At 43.7% G+C, this 27,058-nt stretch overlaps 1 protein-coding gene across 1 annotated transcript in view; it reads right to left on the reverse strand.

Annotated features, from left to right (window-relative positions):
* Nucleotides 1–26,427, reverse strand: part of SUSD6 (sushi domain containing 6) — a 43,841-nt gene extending 17,414 nt beyond the window's left edge. The window contains exons 1-2 of the mRNA XM_074149734.1: nt 26,307–26,427; nt 21,851–21,880 (exon numbers count right to left, since the gene is read on the reverse strand). Coding sequence (XP_074005835.1) covers nt 21,851–21,880; nt 26,307–26,427 — 151 coding nt within the window. The remainder of the gene's footprint in view (nt 1–21,850; nt 21,881–26,306) is intronic.
* Between the last annotated feature and the right edge of the window lie 631 nt (nt 26,428–27,058).

The following is a 27,058-nucleotide window of genomic DNA, read 5'->3' on the forward strand; positions in this document are numbered from 1 at the left end:
ACACCAGGATAACACTGAATCGTAAGACAAAAACCTGATGCTTTTAAACAAAGCCAAGATTGATAAATTAATGCCGGAAACATTAACGGGGAAGGGGAAACAAACCGGGAACAACTGCAGAAGTGCTTTTAAGATCTTCTGATAAAGCAATCATACTGTTGCGTGCGCACACATACAAATAAATAAAATTGCTGTTGGTGATGTATGTGGAAGCTCATGCAGCTTGCTCAGGTCCAGTAAGGATGAAGACCAGCTGACCGGTACTTTACAGCATCCCATACTGCCAAGACAGTATAAACAATTTACATCCGGGCTGCAGTTGGAGCCAGCTGTACAGTGGCTCCAGAACAGCCAGTTTAATACAGAAACCTGCTCTCCTCCTTGGGCACAGCACAGCTTTCCAAGTGGCACATGTTCCATTTGCTTTTGTTTTCCAAGTCTGCTTCCGGCCTCCCCGTGCCTTCTTCCAGCCACCCCATAATTACTTCCACATGTTCGGAGAAGAAAATTAGGCAAGTGCTGTAACAACACTTTGTATAATATATGTTTCTACTTTTGAAACCCAAACCCACTGTCAGAAGTAGCACCCAGCTAGTTTTGTGTCTTCCTCTCCCTGCCCCCCAGAAATTTGATTAAGAGGGTCCCCCTAAGAAAGTTGCATCTGGGTTTTAGTTTGAAATTCTGATTATTAAGAAATGTAAAGAGTCCAAAAGTGTTTGCTGCACTGGGCAGAGACAGCGAATACTCAACAGGGGCCCTACTTTCTCTCACTGGCAGCTCATTCACTTCCAAATCTTAATTTATATTGCAACAAGGATATTCTTTCAAAAAAGGAACAGGCAGCTGCGCAGGAACTTACAGCACCTACTGTGTAGAGGCAGGCTAGTAGAAAAGGTATCAGCATGGCATTTGAACTCAAGCAACATCCACTGTCCTCAATTACTGGTGCTAATTTTAAACTTCCAGCTTCACTCTTCACACAGCTTTGATTTCTCATCTTGCCCCTGCTCACCTCTTTCCAGTAACCTACAAAACTAAACAGCGGTCTTAATTCAGAGGTAACCTGCACATTTACCCTGCTGTTTACTTGGCTGCTACTAGGTAGTTTTCAGTTTGAATATATTAATACCCCAAGGCTGTCTTTGTAGGATAAAAGCCTGACACACAATGAGACACGATAGGAAAAAGCCTATCAGATGTTCATGCTGATTTTGGACAGCAGGTTTTGATAGGACAGAAATGACCGACTTGTGCTGAATGGTCTGTAAGTCCTGATTGAAATAAACGCAGTCTCTCTATTGATGCTAAGTGAGGACACAGGGGAAACATGACCCCAGGATACAGCAGAGCAAAACTCATCTCTACCAGCAAGTGACAAGAGGCCTGCAATTTAGCAGTGCCTCAAGTGGCTTAACTTGCTTGTGGATTTCCATATGACTACAAAACATTTCCAATCCCTAAACTTCAGCCTACTACAGTAACTGGGTTAGTTTCTCCAATAAGGCCTTAGAAGTTATTGCTATGGCAGTTTACCAAAATATGTTCCTGTTGTGGGCTCCAACATGGCCACTCAAGCTCTGGAGGACATGTCACCTGGTTGGTAACACTAGCAGCAGTAGGAGTTCATGGCTCTCCTTCCATAGGGAGGTAGAACTCAGGCACTCACCACCAACCTACACAACACTGAGCTCCCCCTTAGCCAAGAGGCCAGCTCATGCCTACCTTCTGCTATTTTTTTATTCCGAGACTTGCAGTCATGAATCTGCCCAAGAAGCAGTCCCAAACTCCAAGGGGACATGGGAATCCCTGAAGGAAGAGTTTTAGAGTTTAGAAAGGAGGTCTATCTTCTTACACATGCGTGGAAAGATCCCTAACACTAGCCAAGTCACTTTAAAGCTCTGCCCTGCTAGGCCTCCTTCATTTGCTAATGAGCCTTTTGCAGCTGATTCATTTTTCATCCTTTCAGCAGCAGCAGCAGCTGTTGTCTCTGACTCAGCCTTATCCAAAAAGTACTAATTTGGAAGTTTGGCCAAGGCTGACCTAGTAATGGCATGCACACAGGAGATTGCTTTGTGCTAAGTGATGTCCCTCTTTCATCTGTGTGGAAACTGACTGGGAAGCTTGAAGCCCAAGGTTACTGAAGCTTCCTTCTCTCTGCAGCACCTCTACGGACAAAGGTGGGTAAGGACAGCAATCCTGAAACCTCAATCTGGTACATCAGCACACACTGGAGAACACATTTTCATCCTGCCACGCCATTTCTCTTCTGACCTTTGGCTCTGTTCAGGACTATTAAACATATCAGAATCTAATATCTGGGCAGATTTGTTTATCCTTTAAGAATGACTCATCTCTGTCACGGGACTTGTCAGAACAAACACTCAAATCATTTACCACTGGCTGGGCAGAACTGCCAAGAGTTATTAGTCCTGTCTCACTGGAAAGCCTCTCTTAAGCACACTTCATATTTTCACTCTGAACGTGGTTAGCTGTAAATATTAAGTCATTTTTTCTGCTGGCTTTACAGGAGCTCAGCATCACAAGCAACTTCTCTACAGAGTCTGGCAGGAAAACAAAAATAGCCTCACTTGAACACTCCTCAAGTCATCCCATTCAAACTGGAAGGCACCTCAGACTAGAGTGACAGAAGTGCTCCACATGGCAAACCTAGCTCTTCCAGAGACCAAAGCCTTAGGGCCTCCCAGTCATGCTGCAAGTTCAACCAGGTACATATTCTTGAACTGATTAGCTGATACGGACTCAATCCAGATGCTAATAATTCAAAAGCTCTAGGATACACAGAGTGAACTTAAAGAATTAAGCTTCAAAACAAAGTAAGAAGTCTCTTTCACTGAGAAGAGCAAGGTACAATACACCTTTCTAAATTGCCTAACACTTTAACAGTGTTGGGCAATTTAAAAGCCAGTGAGGTGACAGTAGGAAAGATGGTGTCAGACCCTGTATAACCCGAAACTTAACAGCTACTCAGTATGTGTTCTTCTCTATCTACTGGTAATGCAAGCAACTGGAGACATTTTTTTTTGGAAAGAAGGGAGGTAACGCAGTGAAGCTATTGGTAAGCTTGCTTCGTGACTGGAGCGTGACTAGCAAGAGGCATCAGGGTCTGGTGGGATGCTGCTGCTACTTTGATTTACCAGTCATAGAAGATACCATCAGTTCTGACAGAACAGGCAGAGTCCCACACATTCCACCCACTCAGATTCTGCTGGAGATCAAACAGCACATGGAAAGTAAATGGCAACTTAGTATAATCCTTACAAATGCAATGTATAAAATAATTCAGATTTTCAACTGCCTCCTTTGAGAAGACTGTCTTGTTATACAGATGTAATAGCTTCAGAGTGCTTGTTTTTATACCTCCATTTTCCCAGTACCTACCAACAGCTCTAAGCAACTCAATGGATATGAATTAGTAAATCGCCTAACAAGATGTATTAGTAAATTATCAAAAGCATACCTAGCAGCAAAGATGAAATTTTCCTTTCTGTCTTTCTAGCTCCTCATCCCAAACACCCACAGGATAAACAAAACTGAAACAAGCCAGAATTGGGAAACCATTCAAAAAGCACGCTGCTTTCACAGCCGGCAAGAAAAGTGTTCAGAAAAGATGTATAGAAGGAGTTTTCAGCCTTTGAAATACTACTTGCCCTTTGACGCTTTCACTATAGCCATTGGAAAAAAAGCACAGGCAAGTCAAAATATCCAGTTGAAAAAGCACGTACCAAGAAAAGGTTAGAGATAGCAACTGCCAAGACAGGACCCATTTGTAGCCCTAGATGCCTGACAACCAAGTAAGAAGAGATGAAATACCATTCCTTCCATTTGACATAAAAAGAGGTTATAAAACATACAACCCAAGCCCCACAGTACAGCTATTTTCGAAACAAAATCTTCAGGAAAGAGACCAGGTCTCCTCAAGGACCACTGAACTTCAGTCCTGCCTCTACACTGCACTGCTGCTGAGCAACAAGAAATACAAGACTATACACATTCTTTGCTTCTTATTTGTATTCCCTGGTAACCTAGACAGATTCTTTGCTCTGTAACAATTGCAATACAAAGTTCAATTTTTAAGAAAGAAAATACTTTCAAAATGCTTTATTATGGGGTTGCTTTTGCCCTTTTCCTGGTGTGTTTCGAGCACAGCTGTCCTGACAGATGCCAAGAGCCTTGGAGACACACAACTCCAGCTCCTACCTAGTGCCACAAGGCCAGCCAAAACCCATCCTATCACTAACTTAAGAGGCAATGGACCCGTACATCAGAGGTTGAAATTCTGAAGCAGGAGACTGCAGCTTAGTGGCTGGAACTAAAGCCCAGGCACAAGGGACCTAGGCCTAGAGACATGCTCCACCACTACCTCACCTGAGGTTCTGCCTCCCTGCCTCAGCTTCCCTCTTCAGGGGCCTTTTCTGCCTTTGTCAATATATGGTTTTAGGTAGTCTGGAGAGCCCAACATGATGGTTTAAGGGCCCTTGTCACCAACGTAATTCATTTCAATGACAAAGATTTACAGATTAATTTGACTGCTTTAATATTTGTGTCATCTTTTTCTATAGGAGAAAGCCAACCCAGGTGCAGGATTTTACAGTTCAGTAGTTCTTCCACATGGGTCTCTCTGGCCAGCAATTACTTCAACCTTTATTGCCATAAAGAGGCCTAACACATGGCCAGGGACACATATGCTGCATTACCATCTTGCAGTGTTACCGTCTGGTTTTAACTCGACAAGGCTCCTTTTGTGCCAGCTAGTTTTTTACGTTATTCGTGACATTTCATTAAGTTTCATTTATTGTTTTGAGGTACTTATTTGCTCAGCTCTCTTCAAGTGGCTTCCTTCAGCTACATCTTACCCATACAACATCATCAATCATTTCAGAGCAGTTCTTGCTTAAGCAGTAAGAGTATTTCTCAGGGCAACACACAGTTAACAGGGTAACAGTGTGAAAATGAGTTTTGGCTGCATAAAGTACCCAGAATCACAACTCAACAATAGCATTTTACCTGGATGACTCTTGACTTTGACAGGCCAAGCCTGAATGATACTGTTATCATTTCTTGCCAGCCAGTCTAGGACACTGACTTATTGAAAAGAAGAGACTGTTGCAGCTGATTTGCAGATGCTGTTGCAAAACCTTGCTTCCTTGAATAGCAGAAGAACCAAAACAACATGAAACCATTTTCATTGCTTATTGCCCTCCGCACTTTCCATTACAGCATCAAGTAGTCCCTCTTCAGTTTTGCTTTCTCCTTCCTAAGTCCTACTGCTTGTGCTCGCAGCCATCTTCCATCAAACGTGCATGAGAAAATTCCTGCTCAGCTCCAGCATTCCCTCATATCAGACAGTAATTTCAACTCCTGTTTCAACTACCTGGCTCCATGAAAGAGATGGCGTGGTTAGCTGGAGTTTTGGGGCACGCGTTGTTTTTGTTTGGGTTTTTTTTGTTGTTTTGATTTTTGGGTTTTTTTTGTTGTTGTTGTTTTGGGTTGTTTGGGCTTTGTTTGCTTGTTGTGGGTTTTTTTTTTTAAGCATTTACCTGCAAGGACAGTTTTTGTACATTTCGGTGACATTTAAGTCACTTGCTCCCTTCTGTCTACATTGTCAATTCAGCAGGACATTTCACATTTGGTTTCAAGGGGCACAGAACCATCTTGTCTTCACTGGGAGAGACAAAAGACTTATCAGAATGAAATGGTAACTTTACATTACGAAATGTCATTATAATAGCTCAATTCTATGATATTCTGAAAAACAGGATGAGGTGGGAGGCCCAGATTATTCCAAAAGACAAATAATTGTTTAAAGGAAAGATTTATTTAACCTTTTTAGGTTCATAATTTCCTAGAACATAAAAATTCCTTCCAGTATTCTGGTCAACACAGAATACATCTCACATCTATAGACACTGATCTAGCAGAAAGATTTCACAACCACCTTCTGACTCACACTTTGGAATGGAAACATTAAGCAAGAGCAACCAAGACAGTAGGAGAAGTTATAGCCCGTCAGCTAGAAACAACAACATAATCTTTCCCAAGCTGCGCAAGAACAAAGCAGTTTCAAGAAGTTCCTTACACACAAAAAGAGCATTTCAGATGCTCCCCAGGGAAGAGCGCAGCAGAGGAAGCTGTTGCAGCACGCCTGAATGCCACAGGAAGTGCTCTGCTGAGCACAAATGGGGGAAAATTCATGAGCGTTCCCAGCTTCTGCAGAGCTGGGGCCAGAGCTGGGAGGAATGCTGAGAACACCCTGGGGAGCCCTCACAGCTGGACCCAGAGCTGCCTCCCACGTCATCCCATGAATGCATGTGGTAGGCAGCGAGTATCCAAATCCCAGCTCTTCCCCACTATCAGTGCTCCCATCTAATACCCCCTCAACGTCAGGGCGGGGGGGGGGAGGAAGCATCTGTTTTTTTCCAGAGTGCTTACACTATCAAAAGCTTAAATCAGGGGGAGGGCAGAGGTTATGCTATTCTTTTCTGTGTGTTCTCCCACCAGAGGCCTCAGTGTTACTACCACTGCAGCTAGATTTCCCTTCCTCTACAGATCCTGCCGCTGAAGCTGCCTTACACACACCTTCCCAGGCCTCACCAGGCTTCTGCCCAGGAAGGCTGGCTTCAACCAGGCATCTACGGGCCCTGGGCACTGACTCAGCAAGCCCCCTTTCTGAGAAAAGGCAGCTCACAAGCAGATCATCGGACACTTTCAAGAATAACACAAGATCCTGCAACACACAGTGCACCCCATATCCTAAAAGCCGACCCCATGCATGTTCACAAGTCACTTTTTCAGGGAGCTGAAGAAAGCGCCTCTTGCACGTGGCTCCACAGACAGAGGGTTCTGTTAGTTCTGAGGCACTAGACATCCACACAGGGCTGGCAGATATAGCACAGGGCCTTCAGGAGACCTGTGCCCTTCCAGAAATGCAGCTGAAGGGCAGGTCAGACGTGGAGGCCACTGACTCCAGCCCAGTCTCAATCACCATGTCTACAACTGAACACGTCCCATGTTAACCAACTCAACATCCCTACTGCCATTTCTAGGCCGTCATCCAGTCTTACCGCCATGCCCCCTATACAATTCAGGGTCTCTCTATGGTCCATGCATTCCCTGAACTGCAGAGACTCTCCTCCTCATTTAAATAGATGATTCACAAGTTAATGGATTTTTTTCTTTTCTCCCTGCAGCAGATGTTCAAATTTCTCCTGTTGTATCCTCTGGATTGTAGTTCAGTAGAGAGGCAATAACACCGAGCATTATGGCCAGATGGAGTTTACCAGTTGACACAAATGAATACCCCCAGACACAGCGAAAATAAACAGTACACAGATAGTGCCCCTATATCAACAGTTTCCAAGATGTAGTAATTCTATGCCAGGCTACACCATGATGTCTCCTCAGCTGCTCAGGGGAGCTCAGTCTACCAGAGTTTGGTGAAGATGCCCAGTCAGTGCTCACAGGTTTCTTGGTAGTGGAGTGAAAGCTTCCCATGTCACTTTGAGATCTCTATGGTTCAACTTCTTGCCAGTTAGTGAAGTTTCTCACATAAAGGAAATGGAAGCCCCAAAGAAATCATGCTAAAAATAACAGAAATGCCACCCCCTAGGGAAACACACTTGGGAAGTCTCCCAACTGAGTATGCAGACTCCTTGAGAATGCTTAAATAAGAGATACGGATGTCTTGAGCCTGAGAACTAGTGGGAAAAACCAGCAGGGAGGAAGGTTATTTTGATGCCGATAAATCAGTGTCCAGACACTAAAAGAGAGAGTTCCATTTACTAACCTATCAGTTACTGTTCTGTAACTGATCTCTTTTTCACACCAATATAGAGAATTTCAGAGAACAGCACCTGCATTTAATCAGGAAGAATATGCATTATAGAGGTAACAATGTAAACAGAAATCGGGAGAGCTCCAAACCCAATCTTGATCATGCGTCAAGTCTGCTAGGAACATACAATGTCTTGAACATACACCATCTAGGAAGCCTACGGATCAACAGCAGATAGTACAAAGCCATTCCAACACTAAAGACAGAATGAGTATCACCTGAAACCAGAGCTTTCCTGGTTTTGTTCGTTTTTCCCATCTCTTCCATATGACTGGGGAAAATGGGATTTGACGTCTGTTAGGGGAAGGAAATGACAGAAACCCCACTGTTTTACTAGTAAGGCAACAGGCACTGCAGAGCCACGTTTAGCAAGCAGCAGGGAGCTACCAGGACAAGATTCTATGGCCCCTTCTTTCAAACTTCTGGTAGTTTTCCTTTCTTCCAATCTCTTCCACCCCCGCACAATTTGCTCAGCACACAGGAGTTACTCCCTCTCACCAGACACATCCCATCAAGCACAGACACTGTCAGAACTTTCTTCCTGTTGCCAACACAATTATAGTCAAAGACTGTCCAAAGGCTGTTGCACTCAATTTCACAGTGCTGATCATGTTAGACAGCCTGCAGCGCCATCCTTTATCCTGCCCCTTGTCCACCCCTGCTTTTCCTATTCACTTTTCAGAAAAGACTACTTTAGCCACGCTTAGGATCTAGGATGCTAGTCATAAGAACAGCTATATCCTGGCAGTTGACACGGAGAGCAGAGAACAATACTGCTAGGAGACAGCTTAGCCTCCATGGAAAGTAGCTCAAGTTTGAGAAAGAAGGGAGAAGCGTTAAAAGTATTTATTTCCCACCTGGACTTCCTCATAATATTTTGTATCTTTCATCTGGGTATTAATGAAATACTTAACAGCCCGATCTAAACTCAGAGTTTCTCTCTGTCCTCCCCTCCCAAACCGGTGGTCCTCCTCCCAAGTCAGAGCACAACTGGAGTTGGACCACACATCCTCCAGCTGACACCACATTCCTTCTGTCTGTACACTGAAGAGCCTTCTAAAACCTCACAAGAGGACCTTATGTTTGGATCAAAGTACAAAGAGCCCTTTTCCAAAACCTCTGGATTAGATCTTTTCACCAAATACCCAGGGATTTCAAAGTTACTGTTTCTAAAATACATGTTCAAGACCTAGCACTGCCAAGAAATAGATTTTTCATTCTCCCAAAGGGTTACCCAATGACAAACCTTAAAACAGATTCTCAGTTCTTAAACAGATGCTGCAATCGTGCAAAAGGCCATTTTGTGACTAAACACACCATTATACTGTGTCAACTCCCACCAGAAGTAAAGGTGACTTCCCAAGAAGTAGAAACAGAATTTAATGTCTAGAAAAGGAGGATGTTTCTCAAAAGACAGACTCGTTCTTCTCCACCCTCTTTTTCTTGGCATCTCGCCTGAGGACAAAGAAAGCAAAGGCCTCCCAAATCCTGGGAAAGGTCACCTGTATTATGACACTGGATTTTTCTTCCCCCCCCATTTTTCTTCCTAGTCAGTATGGCTGAGCGGAAAAAGGAAAATTCCCTTCATTAATGAGGTGGGTGGAGGTGTCTGTGTTATATTAAATCCCATGATCTACTTTCATAGCCCTGCCCCCCGCAGCATCAGAACTTAAAGCCATGAACACAAATCACAGCAACCTAGTTATTGCACATCAAAGCTGTCACTGTCACTCTTATTCTCGGGGTGGAAGAGACAATCAGACAGTTGACATTTACTCCTTAGCTCACAGGGTAAACAGAAACCAAATCACAGTATCTCTTCCGCTGCTCCGGAAAGACACTGATCCCCCACTATCCTGCAACAACCACACTGCCAGGCCTAGCATCTCTTCTGCAGTGAACTCCACAGGTAAGAGCAAGCTACCCAACTGCACCTGTGTTTTCCTCTAAACAGCTGTGCTTTTTGAAGTTATCCCTTCCTGCTCCTCCTGAACTCCTCATCAGCAACGAAAGTCACACCAGTGTGTAGAACACACTCCAACAAGAGCATTCCTCCATAACAGAGGCAGTTTGTGATCATATACCTCCTTATTCAGGGGCATACACCTCTGCCAACTACAGAAACTGCTTGCACTGGAAAGCAAAAACACATTTAAAGCTCCATTTCAACAGAGTTAAAGCAGTTTGAGAATAAGAAGCAGTTATCATGTGGCAGGCAGACCTACATGGACTACTCTTATGTGTTCTGAAGACCACTGCTTGGAAACTTCTCATCCCAGTCTAGCCCATTCACCGGCAACAGATTTCCAGTCTAGACTCTGCAAAAATCTCCCAGAAAAGTAGCTTTTCCATAATGCTCCATTCTGAGAGGAGCCCATGTAACTGCAGGTACAAAATTAGGACATATTAAGGGACCTGGTACTCAGTAAAAATGGTTAAAAACATTAAAAAAACCAAGGTTCACGACAATGGGAACATAATGTGAAATTCCTCTTGAGCAATCACAGGCTACTAGACCGAAGTGAGTTCCTGACTAGAAGTGCAAAATACCTGCACAGAAAGAACTACGTTGTAGTGAAGGAGATCTCTGGGGGTGCAGTAGCCCACAGGAACACAAGGATGGTTTTGCAAGAGGGGCTCCCAGGACAGGAACGAGCAGCTACTTTTGTCCTACAGTATCCATATTGGCTCCAGTCAGGGGGCATGCTTGTTCCATTGTAGAGCACCTGACAAGACTGACCAAATCATGGCATGTTGCTTTCAAACATTCCTCCTGATGACTTGACAAAAAGGGGTCACATTAAGAAAACCACAAGAAACTGCTTCTCCATTGCAGCATAAAACTGCTTTAGTTCAGCATACTATTTTCTAATAAATCATGCCCTGGGAAGCCCTCACACTGGGGCTCATGCTAACCCTGATGATAATAGAAGAGACTGATGCTACCGGGCAAACTGGGAATACAAAAGCATCTTCCCAGGTAGAATTGCAGCTAGAGAATTAAGCTTCCCTGCATCAGTATTCACAGCCCAGCCAGCTGTGGCAACGTCTTGTTCTCATCACAAAATCAGACAAGCTGGAAATAGGAAGCTCTCTTGTACTGCTGGTAGACTTTTAGTACAGATAATTAGTATTGTCTGGGGGTATATATCCACCAAGAAGAAACAAAGAGGCACATGTCTCTACCCTGCCTTCTTGAAACAACTCAGAATGGGGCTGCCACCTCTGCAAATTGTTTAAGGGCATGGATTTCTGCCTTCTTCCAAATGCTGCCTCAACCTGCTTACTAGTCAAGTAAACCTTGGGGAAAGCTAGCTTCAGTCTCTCTTTGTGGATTTCCAGATGTTACTCAGTTGCTCTGTTACTCAGAGTAATCTCACATTACTCAGTCATCATGGGAATTTTGCAGCTCTCCTTCAGTATTGTATTGCCTGCAAATTAAGGCAGCAGGATACTAAATCCCTCTTTCAGATTGTTAAACACACTGGGCAAACTTTTTAGCAGTGCTCACATGACTCAAAACATCCTCTTCCAACTGGTTACCAGCAGGACACAAGCACTCTGGAAAATTTCATTTGATGGTAAACATATCTGACATCAAAGCCATCCCACCAGGTATCTTCCATAATTTAAAGAGGATGCAGTGCTATTTTTCTTTGCAATTTACTTGCTTAGCTGCCATATCACTTTATAAAGACCAATTTAAGCTGACAAAAGAGCAAACAATTTAGTGGAAACTAAACTACACCATCAAGAAGGGAGGAAGTTCTGATATAAGCTCTATTATACAATAATAAATTTCTGGCATTTTGCCCCATCTCCCTTCTCCCACCTCATGCGCTCTTGCTGCTTGTTAGACAGAATCCCATTACTCTGTTCAGCCGTTTCGTTTCCATATTTGTCTCTATTTTATGCTGACAGGAACAAAAGAAACAACAACTTTATTACAAGAATCTATTTGAAAAATCACTATCTTGCTTCCTTGCATTTAGAATTGCATCTTCTTGCCCTGGTTTGTCCCCTCCCCGTACATGAGAAGCATATTAATTCAGGTCTTTTAACATCTACAGACACAAAGCACTTGCAACGGGGGATGATAGAGCAGTTAAGTTCTTACTCACATCTTCAATTATTTTTACTGAATTGCCTCCTCTTCTTTTAAAATTTGCAGTCTTGTTAAAAGTACATTTGAAAAAACCCACAAGTTTGCTACTAGCTATTTCCAAGTAATTAAATTCATTAATCCAAACAGGGAGCAAGGGAAATAAAACTACTTTCTCCTTCATGCTTTTTTCCCCTCCTCTTACTCCACAATAATTATAAATGCTCTTATCCCACTAAGTGTTATGACCAGCACTTATTCATTCTATTTTTTGCTCTCTTATCTTTCTCTTACAAGCCTTAAAACAGTAATTGCCTTGAAATTGGAAAGATCGACAGAGGGTTCCCCCCCAGTAAACCTAAAATTTGATTAGCCCCTCAGAAACCAGGCTGTTTGTTGTTTCCTGAATCCTTTAGTTCCCAGGTTTTTAGAGCACAGCATTGAGATGTACAGTTTTACTTTTTCTCCAGCCTATTTCCATCATGATACTGAATGTTTCATTTCTATCATTTACTATCGGAAAAGGTGTTTCGAAAAGAGGATGCAGAAACTCACATATCCCCAAACCAGCCACACAAAGACGCACAGTAGCTAAGTTTAACCGCAAATTCAAAAGCCCGTGCGACTAGAGCTGGTTGCGCAGCGACTCAGTGACTAACTTCACAAGGAGACAGCTGGCAGATTTGCATAGCTGTGTCTGCCGGCACATTTGCAGAAACAGAAAAAAAGGAGAGGACAAGACAGAGTGACCATAGCGACTTGCAACTCTTGCCACCCTGTGCCTTCTGTCCAGCTCACCTGAGGCACAGGGCACCCAAAAGCTCCACCTCCACTCAGTGCAGGTTCCGTTGAGCATCTAATGTTTAAGACACTCCATCCTTAATGGAGTTTATAGACAGATATGTGCTCTACAGAAATAAGCAGATTAGAACAGGCCTGGAAATTGGTAGAGTTAGAAATACGTTGAATAAGCACACACACCTTGTCAGCAGCCACCACACTCCTGGAAGGTCTTAGAGAGTTCCTGTTTTCACACAGAGAAGTTAAATGCCTCCCTTCCTCAGCACACCAAGTACCCTGTTTACAGAGGAAACTGTACTTCTGCTCCTCCTTGATGCCCTAAGGGACAGCTTATCTATGGCCCAGACCTGCCATCTCTCTCAGGAAAAGCTGCAGCCAGTCTCGGGCTGTTTGTCCCCTTGTCCCCATGACTCATCGCCTGAGGACCGGCTTGTGGCTGCTCCCAAGTGCAAGGGGCAGCTGTGACTCAAGCCAGCACTGCTTTGCAAAACCACTTGGATGAATTACGCCTTATGTGAACAGGCGAGAGAAGGACACATGCAAAGTACACGTTGGGGGATACGGTGTAGGAGAGAACTTTGTAGAGTGGGGTTGATGGTTGGACTTGATGATCCCAAGGGTCTTTTCCAACCTGAATGATTCTATGAAAGATTAAGGCCTGTGAACACTTCGACCTATGCATACAATAATGTCTCTTCAAAACACACCTTTCCCTTCTTATTCAAGAGTTCAATACACACAGCACCAGCATTACTGCTCAGAACAAGGCTCCAGGCAGCCACCACCATCTATCTTCTGCTATGTGCCCTGCAACCATGCTCCCGCACTGCAGGCAAGGGGCTCCGACTTTGGACACTGTGGGTCAGCTACCAATTTTAGGGCCCAGACATGGTTGAAGAGGTTGCACAAAGTACTCTTGCCTCTCTCCAGCAGGCAAGCAAGATGATTCTCTTTATTCTCTCGCCCCAGGGACCAGATGACCAACCTGCCTGGTCTGACCCATCATTTCTACAGCTAATGGAACTGGAGACGAGATGGCAACTACAGGGATTTTCCACTACAGCCCCATGTATGTAGGGCCTTAATGCAAGTTTCCAGCAAAAGCAACATTGGAGAGGGAAAATTATTTCAGTGAAAAACAAAGATCAACCGAATATTGATCTGAGGTGAGGGTAATGCAACAGAGTTGCAAGACTCAGGAGTTAAGTTTCATTAGAGGAATTTTTGTTTTTAAACAAGACCTTATAAAAATACAGTAATTTTCCCAAGGAACCACCCTGGAATCCTGTGCCAGGGCACAAAAAGTGTTTTTTGGTACCACAAGAGGTGTGGAAGGCAGAGAATGAACAGGGATGCACATGCTGCCCGTTTCCTTTGGTTGAAATACACAGGACAAACTAGTATAATTACCTTAACTTCTTCTTGTAAGTATGACTTCAAAATACTTCTCTGGCATACAGTTGTGATCCCAACACAGACCCCTTAATTAACCTTTTCCATTAGGAGATTCTCAGTGTCACTCCAAATCAGCAAAAAAGAATGCTATCAGCGACAACTTCCCATCTACCAGCCCACGTTTAGGCCAATAAACAACCAGCTTCCTCGCAACAGCATGGCGTGGCCATCTTCACCAACCCTTCAGGATCCACACGGGGAGGGGGGGGAAGCGTAGAGATAGCCAGAAAGCAGCTTTTCAAGCAACAGCCAAAACATCCTCAGCTCAGAACCTGGGGGCTGTGGTAATCCCCTTTTTGAAATGCTAATGTCATTACAACCATAGCGCCAGAAGACAAGCTGTGGGGCCTGGGTGACAGAGCCTCCGCTGTGCCCTTACACAGATGATTTAAGCTGGGCCTTTTGTAACCCTCCTCCCCAAAGCACCCTGCCTGGCATCATGCTTGACAGGAGCTGCAGCTGCCACCCGACCCTCCGGAGGAGCAGGGGTGGAAAGATCAAGCTGATGAATTCATGTGTGCGGGTCGGGGGCCCGGGGCGCAGCAGCCCTACGCCACCGCCTTGTCTTCTCCAAACACACACATGGGGACAAAGACGGGCTCGGGCAAGACTTGAAAAAAGGGCAAAGCAAAAGGTCCCCAACCGCTCTCTTGCTACTGCTGAACAATTGCACCACGGTAAAAAAAAAAAAAAAAAAAAAAGTTACAGCTGGTCATTAAACTGGGCACAACAGATACTGGCATAGGAGAGCACGGCTCAAAGACACTAATCAGCATGAAGACATCTATCCTCACAATCCCAGCAGCCAGCTCAGCCTCGGGGAAGAAGCCCTCCCATGGAAAAAGCTAAGCCAAAGGGATGGAGAGCAGGAGCAGGAAACTTTCCTGCAAAGCAACTGGACAGAGTTGCTGCGGGGAGATCGGAGACCAGAGCAGGCACCACAAGTTTCATCCTGCCACCATGCAATTTGTAACAACTGACAGATGGTTACCAGAGGGCTTTTTAGTTTTGTTTTTAATTTAGCGTTCAGCTTTCATTGCCTCGGATACCAGTCAGGGAATCACCAGGGAAAACCAACTTCAAGTAATAATTATGTTTTAAATATTACAGGATTTGCTGGGGAAAAAAAAAAAAAGTGTTTCCTACAACTTACCATTTCCTACCATCTCCCAGAGAGCCTACCACTACAGGAGAAAAGGGAGTCCATCACCTTAACGGCTGAGAAATAACTTAAGAAACAAGCTTAAGGTTTACACCAGGTGAAACACAGATTAACTGGAAAAGCAAGCTACAGACCACAACATTTGCCATTCACAAACTTTGCTGTGTTTACAGTGATTCCCACTTCACTATCTGATTGGGTGAAGCTACTCTAACACTACAGAAATAATACCTAAGAGCCCCAAATCCCTCTGCTGGAAAAGAAACAGGAGCTACTTCACGTTGAAAGTTCAGTCATCCCACTGCTGCTTAGGTGTTTGAACTCCTACCTATAAAGAATTATCTGCATTTAACAAGGAGGCCAGCCTCTATTGCCACAGAAAGAAGAAATGTGACAAGACTGCTCTGGAAAGGGAGATGTGTTTGGCTTCATTTTTGTAGGCTGCACACTGGCAAGCAGCTTTGAAATACTGCCACCAAACCCAGATCATTTTAAAATGAAAAACACAAAAGCTTCAGTTCTGGAGGCACCCTTCCCTTTGTGCTACTAACTAACCTGTGTCAGGAGAAAAATTTCTTCCATTTAAAGCAACTAATTAAGTTAAGAGTTCAGTGGATGGAAACAGAGTTGGTGATAGAAGCTTTCCCTGCTGTCAGAGGATGCAGAACAGACACTCATTTTCATCCTCTCAAATCGTTCCACGGCACCCGACGCGGCCAAGCGTGAAATACTCTTGACCTGCCTCAGACAAGTGGCAGGTGGCCAGAGGTACGCGGTAAAATAGTTAAGTCTCTGCTCACCCTGGCTGTAGTCAGAGAATAAATCTCCTCACAACACCTCTAATTAACAGCTTCCACCAGTCTCTCTTGGTTTTACTGGCAGCAAGAATCGAGGATGCTAAAAGCATCCTTCCTGCGTACCAGATGACAGGCTGCAACGTCCCCTGTCCCCCTTGCAGTCATACCACTACACACCCAAGGACTCAACTCTTACATGGGATCAGCTCATGACTGGAAAGAGCTGGTTAAAGTGGGACCAAAGCAACACCGACAGGAAAAAATAAAGGAGGAAAAAAAAAGAAAAGAAACAGTGCTGTGAAAAGGTGCTGCAGCCCTGTGGAGCCTCCACAGCTGGAGACACGTGCCAAGAGGCAGCCAGGTCTGCAGGGTGAGGCAGAACTCGCAGGGGTAACCTCTTCCAGCACAGCACCCACACTGCACTGCAAGCGTGTTCGCCCACCAGAGGTGATGCCAGCAGATGGTGATCTGACCACCATTGCCTGCTCCTCCTCTCCCACACAACAGAAGTGCAGTAACTGCCAGTCTTGTCATCTGCCTCAGACCAAACTTGACAACTATTTGTCTCACTGCTGCTTCAGTGACACAAAATGGAACATGGATCCTGTACCAATAGAAAGCTCAGCTCTCCCAGCACTGTGTTATCTCCTCCAGCTACTCCAAAAAGCTGAGTCTAGCTTACTAAATGCTGTGGACGAAACAGCCACCGTCAAAGCAAATTGTCAACTTAAAGATAACATTTAAGTCTTTCAGAAAAAAAATGCAAATAAATAAAGTGGGAAGGCCCGAAGGTTAAAATTATGCTAGCTCAAAGACATCACATTTCTACATCACAGCAAGACTCATTTCTGCTTTGGGCTACTGGCAATAATATTTGCAGCAAGACTAGCTTGTTGGGAAAGACAAAGAATTAGAGGATTAAAAGAATACATCTGGAAAAACAAATCTGCCATCTTCATGGATTTCACTAAGACTTGCACTCAAAGGCAAACTCATCGCAGCTTGTCACTATGTTTAGGTTTTTCAGCTTACATATCAAATTTCCTCAGTTGAGAGAAAAGTGAAAGTTGAACCTAAACACTCAAATGATAAAGCCTTTGTCTTTTCTTAGTATCTTATAACCTAAGCCAATTGCATCCAAAAAAGTGTATACAATGAAACCTGAAGGCTGTTCCTCAGGACTGTTCAAAGGTTACTTTTGCTAGGGAGAGGAAAACCAGTGACAGCTTTAGGATAATACAGACCATTACAGTTATGGTGCTTTGCCCGTGCTAAAGCGAAGCAAAGATGTGCTGCAGCATAAACGCGTGGCTCAGCACCACTCTGACGGTGCCGGTCCCTTTCAAGAAGCATGTTAGCAGGCCTAAAACTATCACTAGTGGAGACAGGTTACACAGCAGGTGCACGTAAGGTAGTCCTGAAGGTAGGAGTGGAACAGGCTAGAAGAAACAAAACCCCGCATTTCTCCCAGCCAGGGATAAATCAACTGCTGTGGGTTTTGTATGGCACACCAGAAGCACATTACTAAAGGCCTCTGCAGCATCAGTTAAGCCTCCTGGAGATAAATCTCCAGGGTGATGGTAGTCCAGAGTAGCAGCACCAGAAGTCCCTAACTCACACATACAGTGACACTCAGACCCCACCTGGAAAGCATCACCACCAGCAGGGAGCGATACCTTGGTGTTGACAAGGACCCAGGGTGGAGCAGCTTTAATAGGTTTATCTTGTTTACAGGAAGGGTTCCTCTACAGTGGGTGTAGCAGCCAAACAAACGCAGGACGGGAGAAGAGCAAAGCAGCTTTTTACTATAAAACTGAACACAAACTAAGAAAAGCAGAACTTTCTCAGAAAATTACCGATATTTCTCTGAACATGGCAGCAACTTCCACTTGAAATTCTTCCCTATGTCTTGTTTCACACACAGTTGCTACATGGGCTTTTGCAGTTTCTCTCCCGTTCCAAACTCCCAGACATGATGTTGGAGCACTTAAGGGCAGACACAGCCAATGCTCCAGTAACTAGCATCATCACCTTGCTCTGCTCCTGCCTTCAGGAGATTCCTGCCTTGAAGCTTCAGTCCCTGGAGGGCACAGGCACTTTGTAACCCTCAAGTTCTTAAACTCTCTGTCAGTGTTTCATTAGTCACTCCTGCTGCATGTAGAAAAGCCTGATGTTGTAAAGGCATATCTTGCATCCTCCTCCATTAAGACACCTTTACCTAACCATTAAAAAAAATAAACACACACATATATGTATTTCTACTAGAGTCCTCTCTCCCAAGGCCATACTCTTCTCAACCACTCTATTCTGCTTGCATAACTAAAACAGTACCTTCTTTCAGGACTTACACTACTTAACCACCCAGCCACTAATTGGCTTTTTAAACCACCAGGATCTTTTTCACAAGTCCACCTACAGAAACTTTCACCTTCCTGTTTTTCTGCACTCCTGTGTCCCTCTTCCTTCATAGACTTTTACTCTCCCCTGACCCTCATTCACCTTCAATCTATTCTACCACCTTCCTACAAATCTCCATTCACTTCTAGTCCTTTTCTATCCCTGAAGAGGTTCCAGATAGCTCCATTTCCTTCAAAATATTCTAGTTCTGTCTAAACCAGAAAAACTTCACCTGCTGTCTCAGCAGCTGACATCTCTGCGGAAAAAGCAGCAAAAGAAAATGCAAAGTTGCCTAAACAACAAAATTGGTAAGATCACAAAACAGTTTCATTCTCTTTCTGATCAACAGTTTTATGGGTGCCTAAGGGTATGTCTGACACAAAACTCGTTATACACCATGTTGATCTTTTTCTCAGGAACAGAAAATGTTGCTGCAAGCCAGAAAAGCAGCAGCCGCCTCTGGCTTTCTAGTTATGACTTTGCATGTGTCAGGCCTACCATGGTTCTTACTTGTCTGTGAGCTGAAAACTCAAGACAACGCCCACCAGAGGTGCTTATCTCACTCAACAGCAAGGCAACATTTTTCAAAGCAGACATGCCTCTCCCTTTACTGACAAACTAAAAGACGTATCTCAAAAGCAGCAGCAATATTTCTTTCTGCTCTCTAACAAGAAAGATTTTCCGTATTGAATTAAGATGGCTGGTTAGACCTAAAATGCTGAGTCTGCAGGATTTAAAGATGCTCTTTTGTTACCCTACTATTCAATTCTTTGGCTTCTGCTTCCCCTGAAATACTTCTTACCATGCCAAGCAGATAAATGCACTTATCCTTGAATTCACAGCATTGGCCCTATAGAGAAGGAACACAGGAGGCATCTCCATCCAGCACCAGCCAGGCCAAGGTACATAAGCAGTGAGGGAGCATCCCCACAACCTCTTGAGATTAGGCAGTCTTCTCAGCAGAGGAGCTCCAAAAGTTACCCTCCCCCTTCCATAATAAAAGGATCGCTGTACCAGACCAGCCAAAAGGTTAATTTTATTCTTCAACAGTTTAGCAACAAGCCCCCTCTTGCTCAATCCACCTAGCACATCCTATAGCTCACCTAAGCAGTCCCATACCTAAGGGGTTACTTCAAATCCCGTCAATGACATCTGGAAGCAAGCAATTTGACAGTCTTCCAACACTTTGCAGAAGCAAAGCCTCAGGGAAATTCCTGCTTGCAGAAAAAGATGAACACTCCCCAAAGGTTTCAGTGCATTAAAAGGAAAATGTCTTTAGATGCAGATCAGTGTACACAGATAAGCAGGTACAACCTCTTGAGACAACGCCATAATCCTGTTGCTGGGTTCCAATTACTCTCACGAAGGTACAAGCATTTTGCACATGCTGTTCAAGTGCCTCCAGCGCCCTACCGTCACTCTTGACTATCAGCAGCTTGTTACCAGCAGTGTTTTAGCAGCCTTCATCTAGACATAGATTGCTGGGCTTAACACAGGGCCTTGACAGACTCAGCCACAAAAGAGTCTAAGTCCTCAGCTACCCACCTTGCCCTACCACTTGTTTTCCCCTTAGCACCCATGTAAGCACACTGAGGATGTATCTACTCCACAGCTTTACGTACCACACACACACCAGGTATTCCAGCAGTATTTGCACTAACAGCCCAAGCTGAAGTTCTGCCCCAGCTCCAGAGCAAATTTACTACTTCTTCTGCCATCCCCACTGCAGAGTCAGCAATAGCTGGCAGCGCAAACAGGAGGTGGCAACTGCCTGTGCTGCTGCAGTTGAACACAAGGGCTGGAGAAGCAATGGCAGATGTGGGTTGCACAGATGAAAAACATTCAACATATCCTAAAAACATAATGCCTCAGCTGCAATGGTAACCAGTTTAGGACTCAAAAGGGACACAAGCAGCAAAGGAATTGTCAAGTGGCACCAGGTGATAGCAAACTTTCTCTGTCCTGCTGTTAGGACTTTTCCCATGAGATTAGGAACAAACCCAAACTCTTCCCAAACGATTGGCTCAAGTAGATAAAGAGGAAGGACTCAACGATAGAAGGAAGCTGCATAAGAATAGACAAGTCTGTATCTTCAACGTAGCGGACAGCAGTTGCCAAGGGACACCAGGATGGTGGCGAGTCGAAACTTGGACTGAAGTTCACTAATACTTTCTCTTGAAGAACAAACTACGCCATCCAGCACCCCTCCTGCTTCCCTCTACAATGAAGCTTCTACCAATTTCCATCCTTCTCATTCTAGCCCAAGAAGCAGAGTTGGACAAAACAACTATTGAGTCATTTCCTAAATGCGCTTATTTTCCTGCTATGGGGAATGAATGGCCAAGAATTGAAAGCCCCTTAACAGTAGGTGTGTGCAATGCTAGTCTTGCCAGGAGTGAAATTCAGGCAATGGATAAAAATCCAGGAATTACAGGATTCCGTGAGCTCTTCTCGTAACTCCCACTCTCTGAAGACCAAAATTTGGTAGCTGGTAAAATTCCCCTCCCACACCTTTAAATACTTCATTATGAATCCTCACAGACTCTGTTCCTCTATTCTGTTTTGGGTTTTTTTGTTTTGGTTTTTGTTTGGTTGGTTGGTTGGTTTGGTTTGGTTGTTGGGGTTTTTTTGGTTGGTTTTTTTTTTTTTTTGAGGAGCAGGGACGGTTCACAAATTGCATAGTTCAACAACGATTTATACAACAATTTATATATTTTGAACAAATACAGAAGCCAAATACGCTTCCCAATTCCTCCCAAAGTTATGTACATCCATAACACTCACACAGGAAAGATTTTAGATTTTTTCCAAGCACAGGAAATGAAAAGCAGGAGTATCCAATGGAATATATCCAGAGTCATGCTTCACCTTTCTTGATTAAAGGAAACAAAAGGTTTTTTCGCCTCAGCTTGCCCTCCCTGTCCTCTTTGGCAGCCTCTCAAAACTCTCACAAGCAGCATCTCTCTCCACATTTTAATGAAATATTTATTCTATTTGGTGGTTTTGGGTTTTTTTTGAGTCATTGGAAGTTAAATGCTATAGAAGGCACAGGGATCCCTTCAATCACAGTGAAACATAGGAAGTTGATCTCCCTCTCTCAAACTGCGGGCAGTCATCTTTCCCAAATATGAGGGACAAAAGTGGAAATGGGGCATAGAGATGGATCTCAGCCTATCCAACACAACAAAAGTATAATGGAAATCCGAGCTCACAGCCGCTTATATCAACCAGTAAAACACCACACTCATTTCTCATAGTACAACACTGAATACATGTCTACTTACATGCAGGTCCTTTAGATTTGCTGAGCCAACCTAGGACAGATAAAAGGAAAAATCAGGATTACTATGATGCTTGCTTTAATTCCTCCTTCAGCCGTTAGAATTGGGTAAAATTAACAAATTGTGTGGCTTCTTGAGATCCTTATTATTCCCTTCAAGCCAGTTGCTTCAATAGAACTGCCTGGATCAGTGTAGTAACAGTGCGAATATTATTATTTGAATAGTCTAATTCTGGGCCCCTCTGCATCTGCTTCCTAGCCACCTTTGCAGCCTCGCCATTATTCTGCAGCTCCTCACCATGCTCTTCCATACTACTCTGCTCTTACTAAGCTCTCTCCAAAGGGACTGGAAAGAGGAATTGCACGTGAAACCGCTCCCCCTTCTCTCCATGGAGAACTACACAGATCTTTGGGCTGACCCTGTAATTTCTCCAAACAAGCAGCATGCAGGTTAGAATCAAGATCCTGTGTTCATGCACAACACCTCCCACATTTCCATCTGGCCATCCAATGTTATAGTGTCCTTGTTTTCATGACCACTGAATTCATCCCTAGCTGAATCCCTGCAGCCTTCCTTTCAGCTGCGTAATTAGAGACAAAGGAAACCTCTGCTTTGCACAGATTCCCAAAGAATAGGAACAAGTCTGAATCTGCTCAATGACTGAAGTGCGCTCTAACAAGCTGTTCTATGCAATGCAAACAAATACCAGCGGTATCCAAGAGCTTCTGTGCAGAATAACCTTGGCACTGAAAAGACCTTAGAACAGCAAGCAGCAGATTGGCTGCATTTGCGTCAGAGACAACACGCAGGAATGAAGTCGTTTCAGTTTATTCAAGCTCAATTTATCACTTTAATGGCAATCCTAGAAATTAAAGAGCTAGCTTTATAGCGTTTCACACGTGACCAGTCAACAAAAATCAGGCTGTGTCTAAATCTAAATGGACTTAGATTCACTGAGCCTGCATTGTTATTAATTTTTAAAGGTTAATATTTAAACTCTCTTCTTTATGAGTATTGATATTTGCTTAATACAGGATGTTTAATACTTTTACCAACACCTTTACTTGCATTTCCCAGGACCAGGTGATGCTATTATCAATAATGAAAGGACCACCCTATGTTTTGATAGGTTTTTGACAGAGCTGGTTATGAATCTGAGAGTGATTACACCATTTGGAACACAAATGGTAGGAAGCTTTCAGAGTATTTTAGAGACTACATGTTAAAATTTAATGAACAACTTATTCTGATGTGCTGTCATCCTTCCAGTTGGATGGATGTGATCCATCCTATTGCCTGGCTAGACAGGAGGACCATTGTGAATGAGATATAAAAAAGGCCTTTGAGAGCTTGGGAATAACCTTAAAGGCCAGAGGTGGGATGAAGGAAAAAAAAAGAAAAAAAAAAAATCACAGCAACAAAGAAAGAATGGAGAAGTGTTATGTGTAGAAAAGCAGACAAAATGATTGCTACTGCTCCCCTCCAATACCTCAAAAATTCCCTATCTCTATTTACTAAGCACCCCGGCTCTTAGCTACATTCCAGATGAACCCTCAAAGAAAACAGAAGAGACAGACAAAGAACTAAGCCTCAGCATTTCAGGGCCTTGCTTTCCAAGTCTCCTTGCCTGTTCATTTCTTCATTAATTCGCCCAACTAATCTCAGAGAACTTGCCAGACAGGGAAAAAAGGCATAACAGTGATAAAGCTCAATAAATATTTCTGAACAGTACTGAAGTTTGCATAAATCCTCCTCTTCTCACACAGCTTTGTTGCTTGCCCATCACCAAATGCTGTGTTTGTTCTTTGTTAAAATATGCGCAGCAGTTATTTTTATGTTCGTGGATATCTTCCTGTGAAAAGGGAGCGGTTTCCCCAAATTCTGCAGTGTGCTTAGTGACTAAGCAACTTATCATACTTTGGATAGATTGCTTGAGACAAAGTGCTGAAGATTTTCCTTAAAAATCCATGCATAAGTAAAATCAATTTATTACCAGAGGACAGACCAGATGCTTGCTGACTGGAAATGAGACTGCCCTCTGCATTAACCACATGGCAAAGAGAACACATTTCTGCCCAGAACATGAATATCTCTCTAAGCCTCCTGGAACTCAAGAATAGAATTTCTAAATAGCAAAATTATTGCAATACAATACACATCATATAGTTTTAGACATATGAATCACAAACTCTGCTTTCTCACTCAGAGCTGAGCCAGCCATTGTCTCCATGCTTGTCTGTCTTTTTATGAGAACATTCTTCGGCTTTTGTAGCACACATGCTCACAATGAGCATGTCACATTGGCCCCGCATTCAAGATAAGCATTACCACCAAGAGATTTAATACAATCTCTTGCTTCATGTTAACATCGCTTTGCTCTGCCTGCTCTGAATGATTTTGCTATGTAAAGTAATAAAGTGAGGATGGTGGGTGGTTGGGGGACAAAGATGAGGGAAAGATGATTTTCCAAGCGCCTTGCCAGTATTCTTTGTTTCTCCATCTGGCTCCCCACTCCTCAGCTGACTTGCTCATTAACGTTACTCATGGCTGGCGTGCTGCCGCAGGTGCAGCTCTCCGGGACCATGATGCATCCCAGAGCACCCCCATCCCTCCCAGCATCGGCAGCTGGGTTGCTCTCTGCTATGATCTTGGGCTCCCCTCCACATGCACTTACTTTCTCACTTCCCCTGTAGAAAATGGTTCATGCCTAGCCACCGTAATCCTATTTAGCTGATGACCTGCCTTGATCAGTTTACCACAGCTGGTTTCAGGTCCCAAAGCAAAAGGAACACTGAAAGGGAAACAATGCAGACCCACTCTCAGATCCTCTGACATGCTTAACCAGTGCTTTTGTTAATGTCACTGCATGCCTCAAAAATGATACTAAAAAGGCTTTCCAGCATTGTGGCTGCCTTTCCCCACTCAGCAGCCCCGTGCAGCACAAGGCATTTGCATACTGATTACAGACTCAATTGAAGGTGCTGCAGTGTGCAATAGGAGTTTCAGATGGGAATGGTGCACGCCAGCCCCAGGCTGGGAGGCATATCTGACAGGCCTACATCGGAAATGAGGCAGTGACACTATCTCCAATAGCAGCAAGACTGGAAAAAAACACAGACAGATTAGATCCAAAAAGACCTTGTCCCTTTCCTACTCTCACTATCAGTTCTTGCCAATTTGTCACTCTCTCATGTGTTTGTCCCCCATCCCTCATTACATACAGAGCCAAAATCAGACAAGGAAGATATACAAGTTGGGCATATCTGATTTCAGCAGCCTCTCCCTTCCAACTCGAAGAGAAATTTATTTAGAAATACTAAAAGGAGATCAACTCCTCCTCCAGCAGTTTCCAGCACGAGCAGACTTTTCCATATAGGATCACCTCACCTTTGAGTACATCTGGCAACTAACATTTATTCTGCTCTATCACACAAAGGCCAATTCAGGCTTCACTGATGCTGAAGAGTGTTGGTCATGGGACGTTCTCAGGTGCCATGATATGTCAAATAAATAGGACTTTAGAGTTATTTTGAGTACTGAGGTTTTGTTTTCAAAGGTAAGCTGTTGATCTACATTTGACTTCAGCAGCTGTTGCAATCTATGTGCCTTTAGGGACTAAGCTCCTTTAAAGTTCTGTTCAAAAGCACACAAAGTTATTTCTTCCATCCCACACCGCTTATGATCAGGCCTCTCTCTACAGACAAAAAATACATCTGGCTGGTCTGAGAGAAAAGACATTTTAGTGTACACTGGGTAAATAAACAAATACTTCACATCATGTAGTACCTTGTCAATATCCAGTATATTTTTCTTCTTTCACTCATTTCTAAAAGGCAGATTCCCTCATCTCTGCTGACATTTTACATATCATCTCACTGCAGTGCTATTTACATTATTCACCACTCTTGTCCATCAGATAAACATAAAGAAGTTCGAAAGGTGAGGAGGGGAAACAGCAAAGAGGATCTTGTAGAGGGATGCAGTTAGCAGGTGCTGAGGTGTCAGAAGATAGCACACAAGGAAACACTGAACAGATTCATCAGCTGTGCAAAGAGCTGAAGACAGTCTGTGCTTCCAAAACTACTTCACACGAGCAGTTGCTACAGGGCATACGGATGAGTGTCTACACGAGAATCTCACTTAAACAAAACGTAATCCTGCTCTTGTGACAGTCCAGCTGCAGTGAGGGGATGAAAATGGAAGGGAAAAAAATCTGGGAGAATCAAAATGAGAATCAAAATGACAGAGTAAAGGATCAGCGCTTATTTACTAATATGCAAGACCCGTTCAGTTCAGACACTGCCCTTTACTTAACAAGCAGCAACGAAAGATTTCCTGTGAGTACTGAAAGATGTATACAAATGCATCAAACATCACCAGCTTCCTCATAAAAATATAAGCCCACCTCCATACTTATATATCTCCCCCTCCCTGCAGCATATGCAAACATTTCACTTACCTGTGGCCTGTGTTTCCAAGATAAAGGTACCAAAGGTAACTAGCAGAAGAAATAACCCATGTCTAGTCAAGGCAAGAGATGATCCTGTGTTGCTCTTTGGTGCTACCATTCCATGGCACATCTTTTACCCACCAAAGTTTCTTTTTTTAAAAATTCCCGAAAGATCTGGTTGATCAGGAGCACCTTGGTCTACAAAAAACAAAGACAAAGAAAGAAACAGTAAGTGTTGAGCCAAACACCTACATCATCTGGAAAGAGGGGGGAAAGGGGAAATTCAGAAACAAAAGCAACCCTTTGCATGGTGAGATTCCTGAATGCTAGAACAAGTATTCACAGTTCAAAAGGCAACAGGAGCAGAAAAAACAATTTTCTGCACAGAAAATACTAAAAGAAGCTGCATTATAGAGAGACCAGAACTTTTCACTCACCCTCTAATATTCCAGGTATGAAGACTGCCTAACTTACAATTAATTTTAGCTTTTCCTTTCAAGACAACCCAGAGGATATTGCACCTGGAGAATCTGTTTCAAAATAACTTCAAGAGAGCCAGCGTTCCTATACACCCCCACCACTTTTCAGAAGGTCTCCAAGACACAGCAGACGGTACTAGACAGCAAGGATAAATAAATCAAATGCTTCTTCCACCACCTGGAGAGGCACAGCAAAGCTGACAGCCAGCCAGCAGGCAGGCAAACACACGCTTATGAGGAGGAATGTAAAACAGCTTGCAAACCTCAGGTATAATGTTCTGA

The sequence above is a fragment of the Numenius arquata genome, chromosome 6 (genome assembly GCF_964106895.1).
Source record: "Numenius arquata chromosome 6, bNumArq3.hap1.1, whole genome shotgun sequence".
NCBI classification, from domain to species: domain Eukaryota; kingdom Metazoa; phylum Chordata; class Aves; order Charadriiformes; family Scolopacidae; genus Numenius; species Numenius arquata.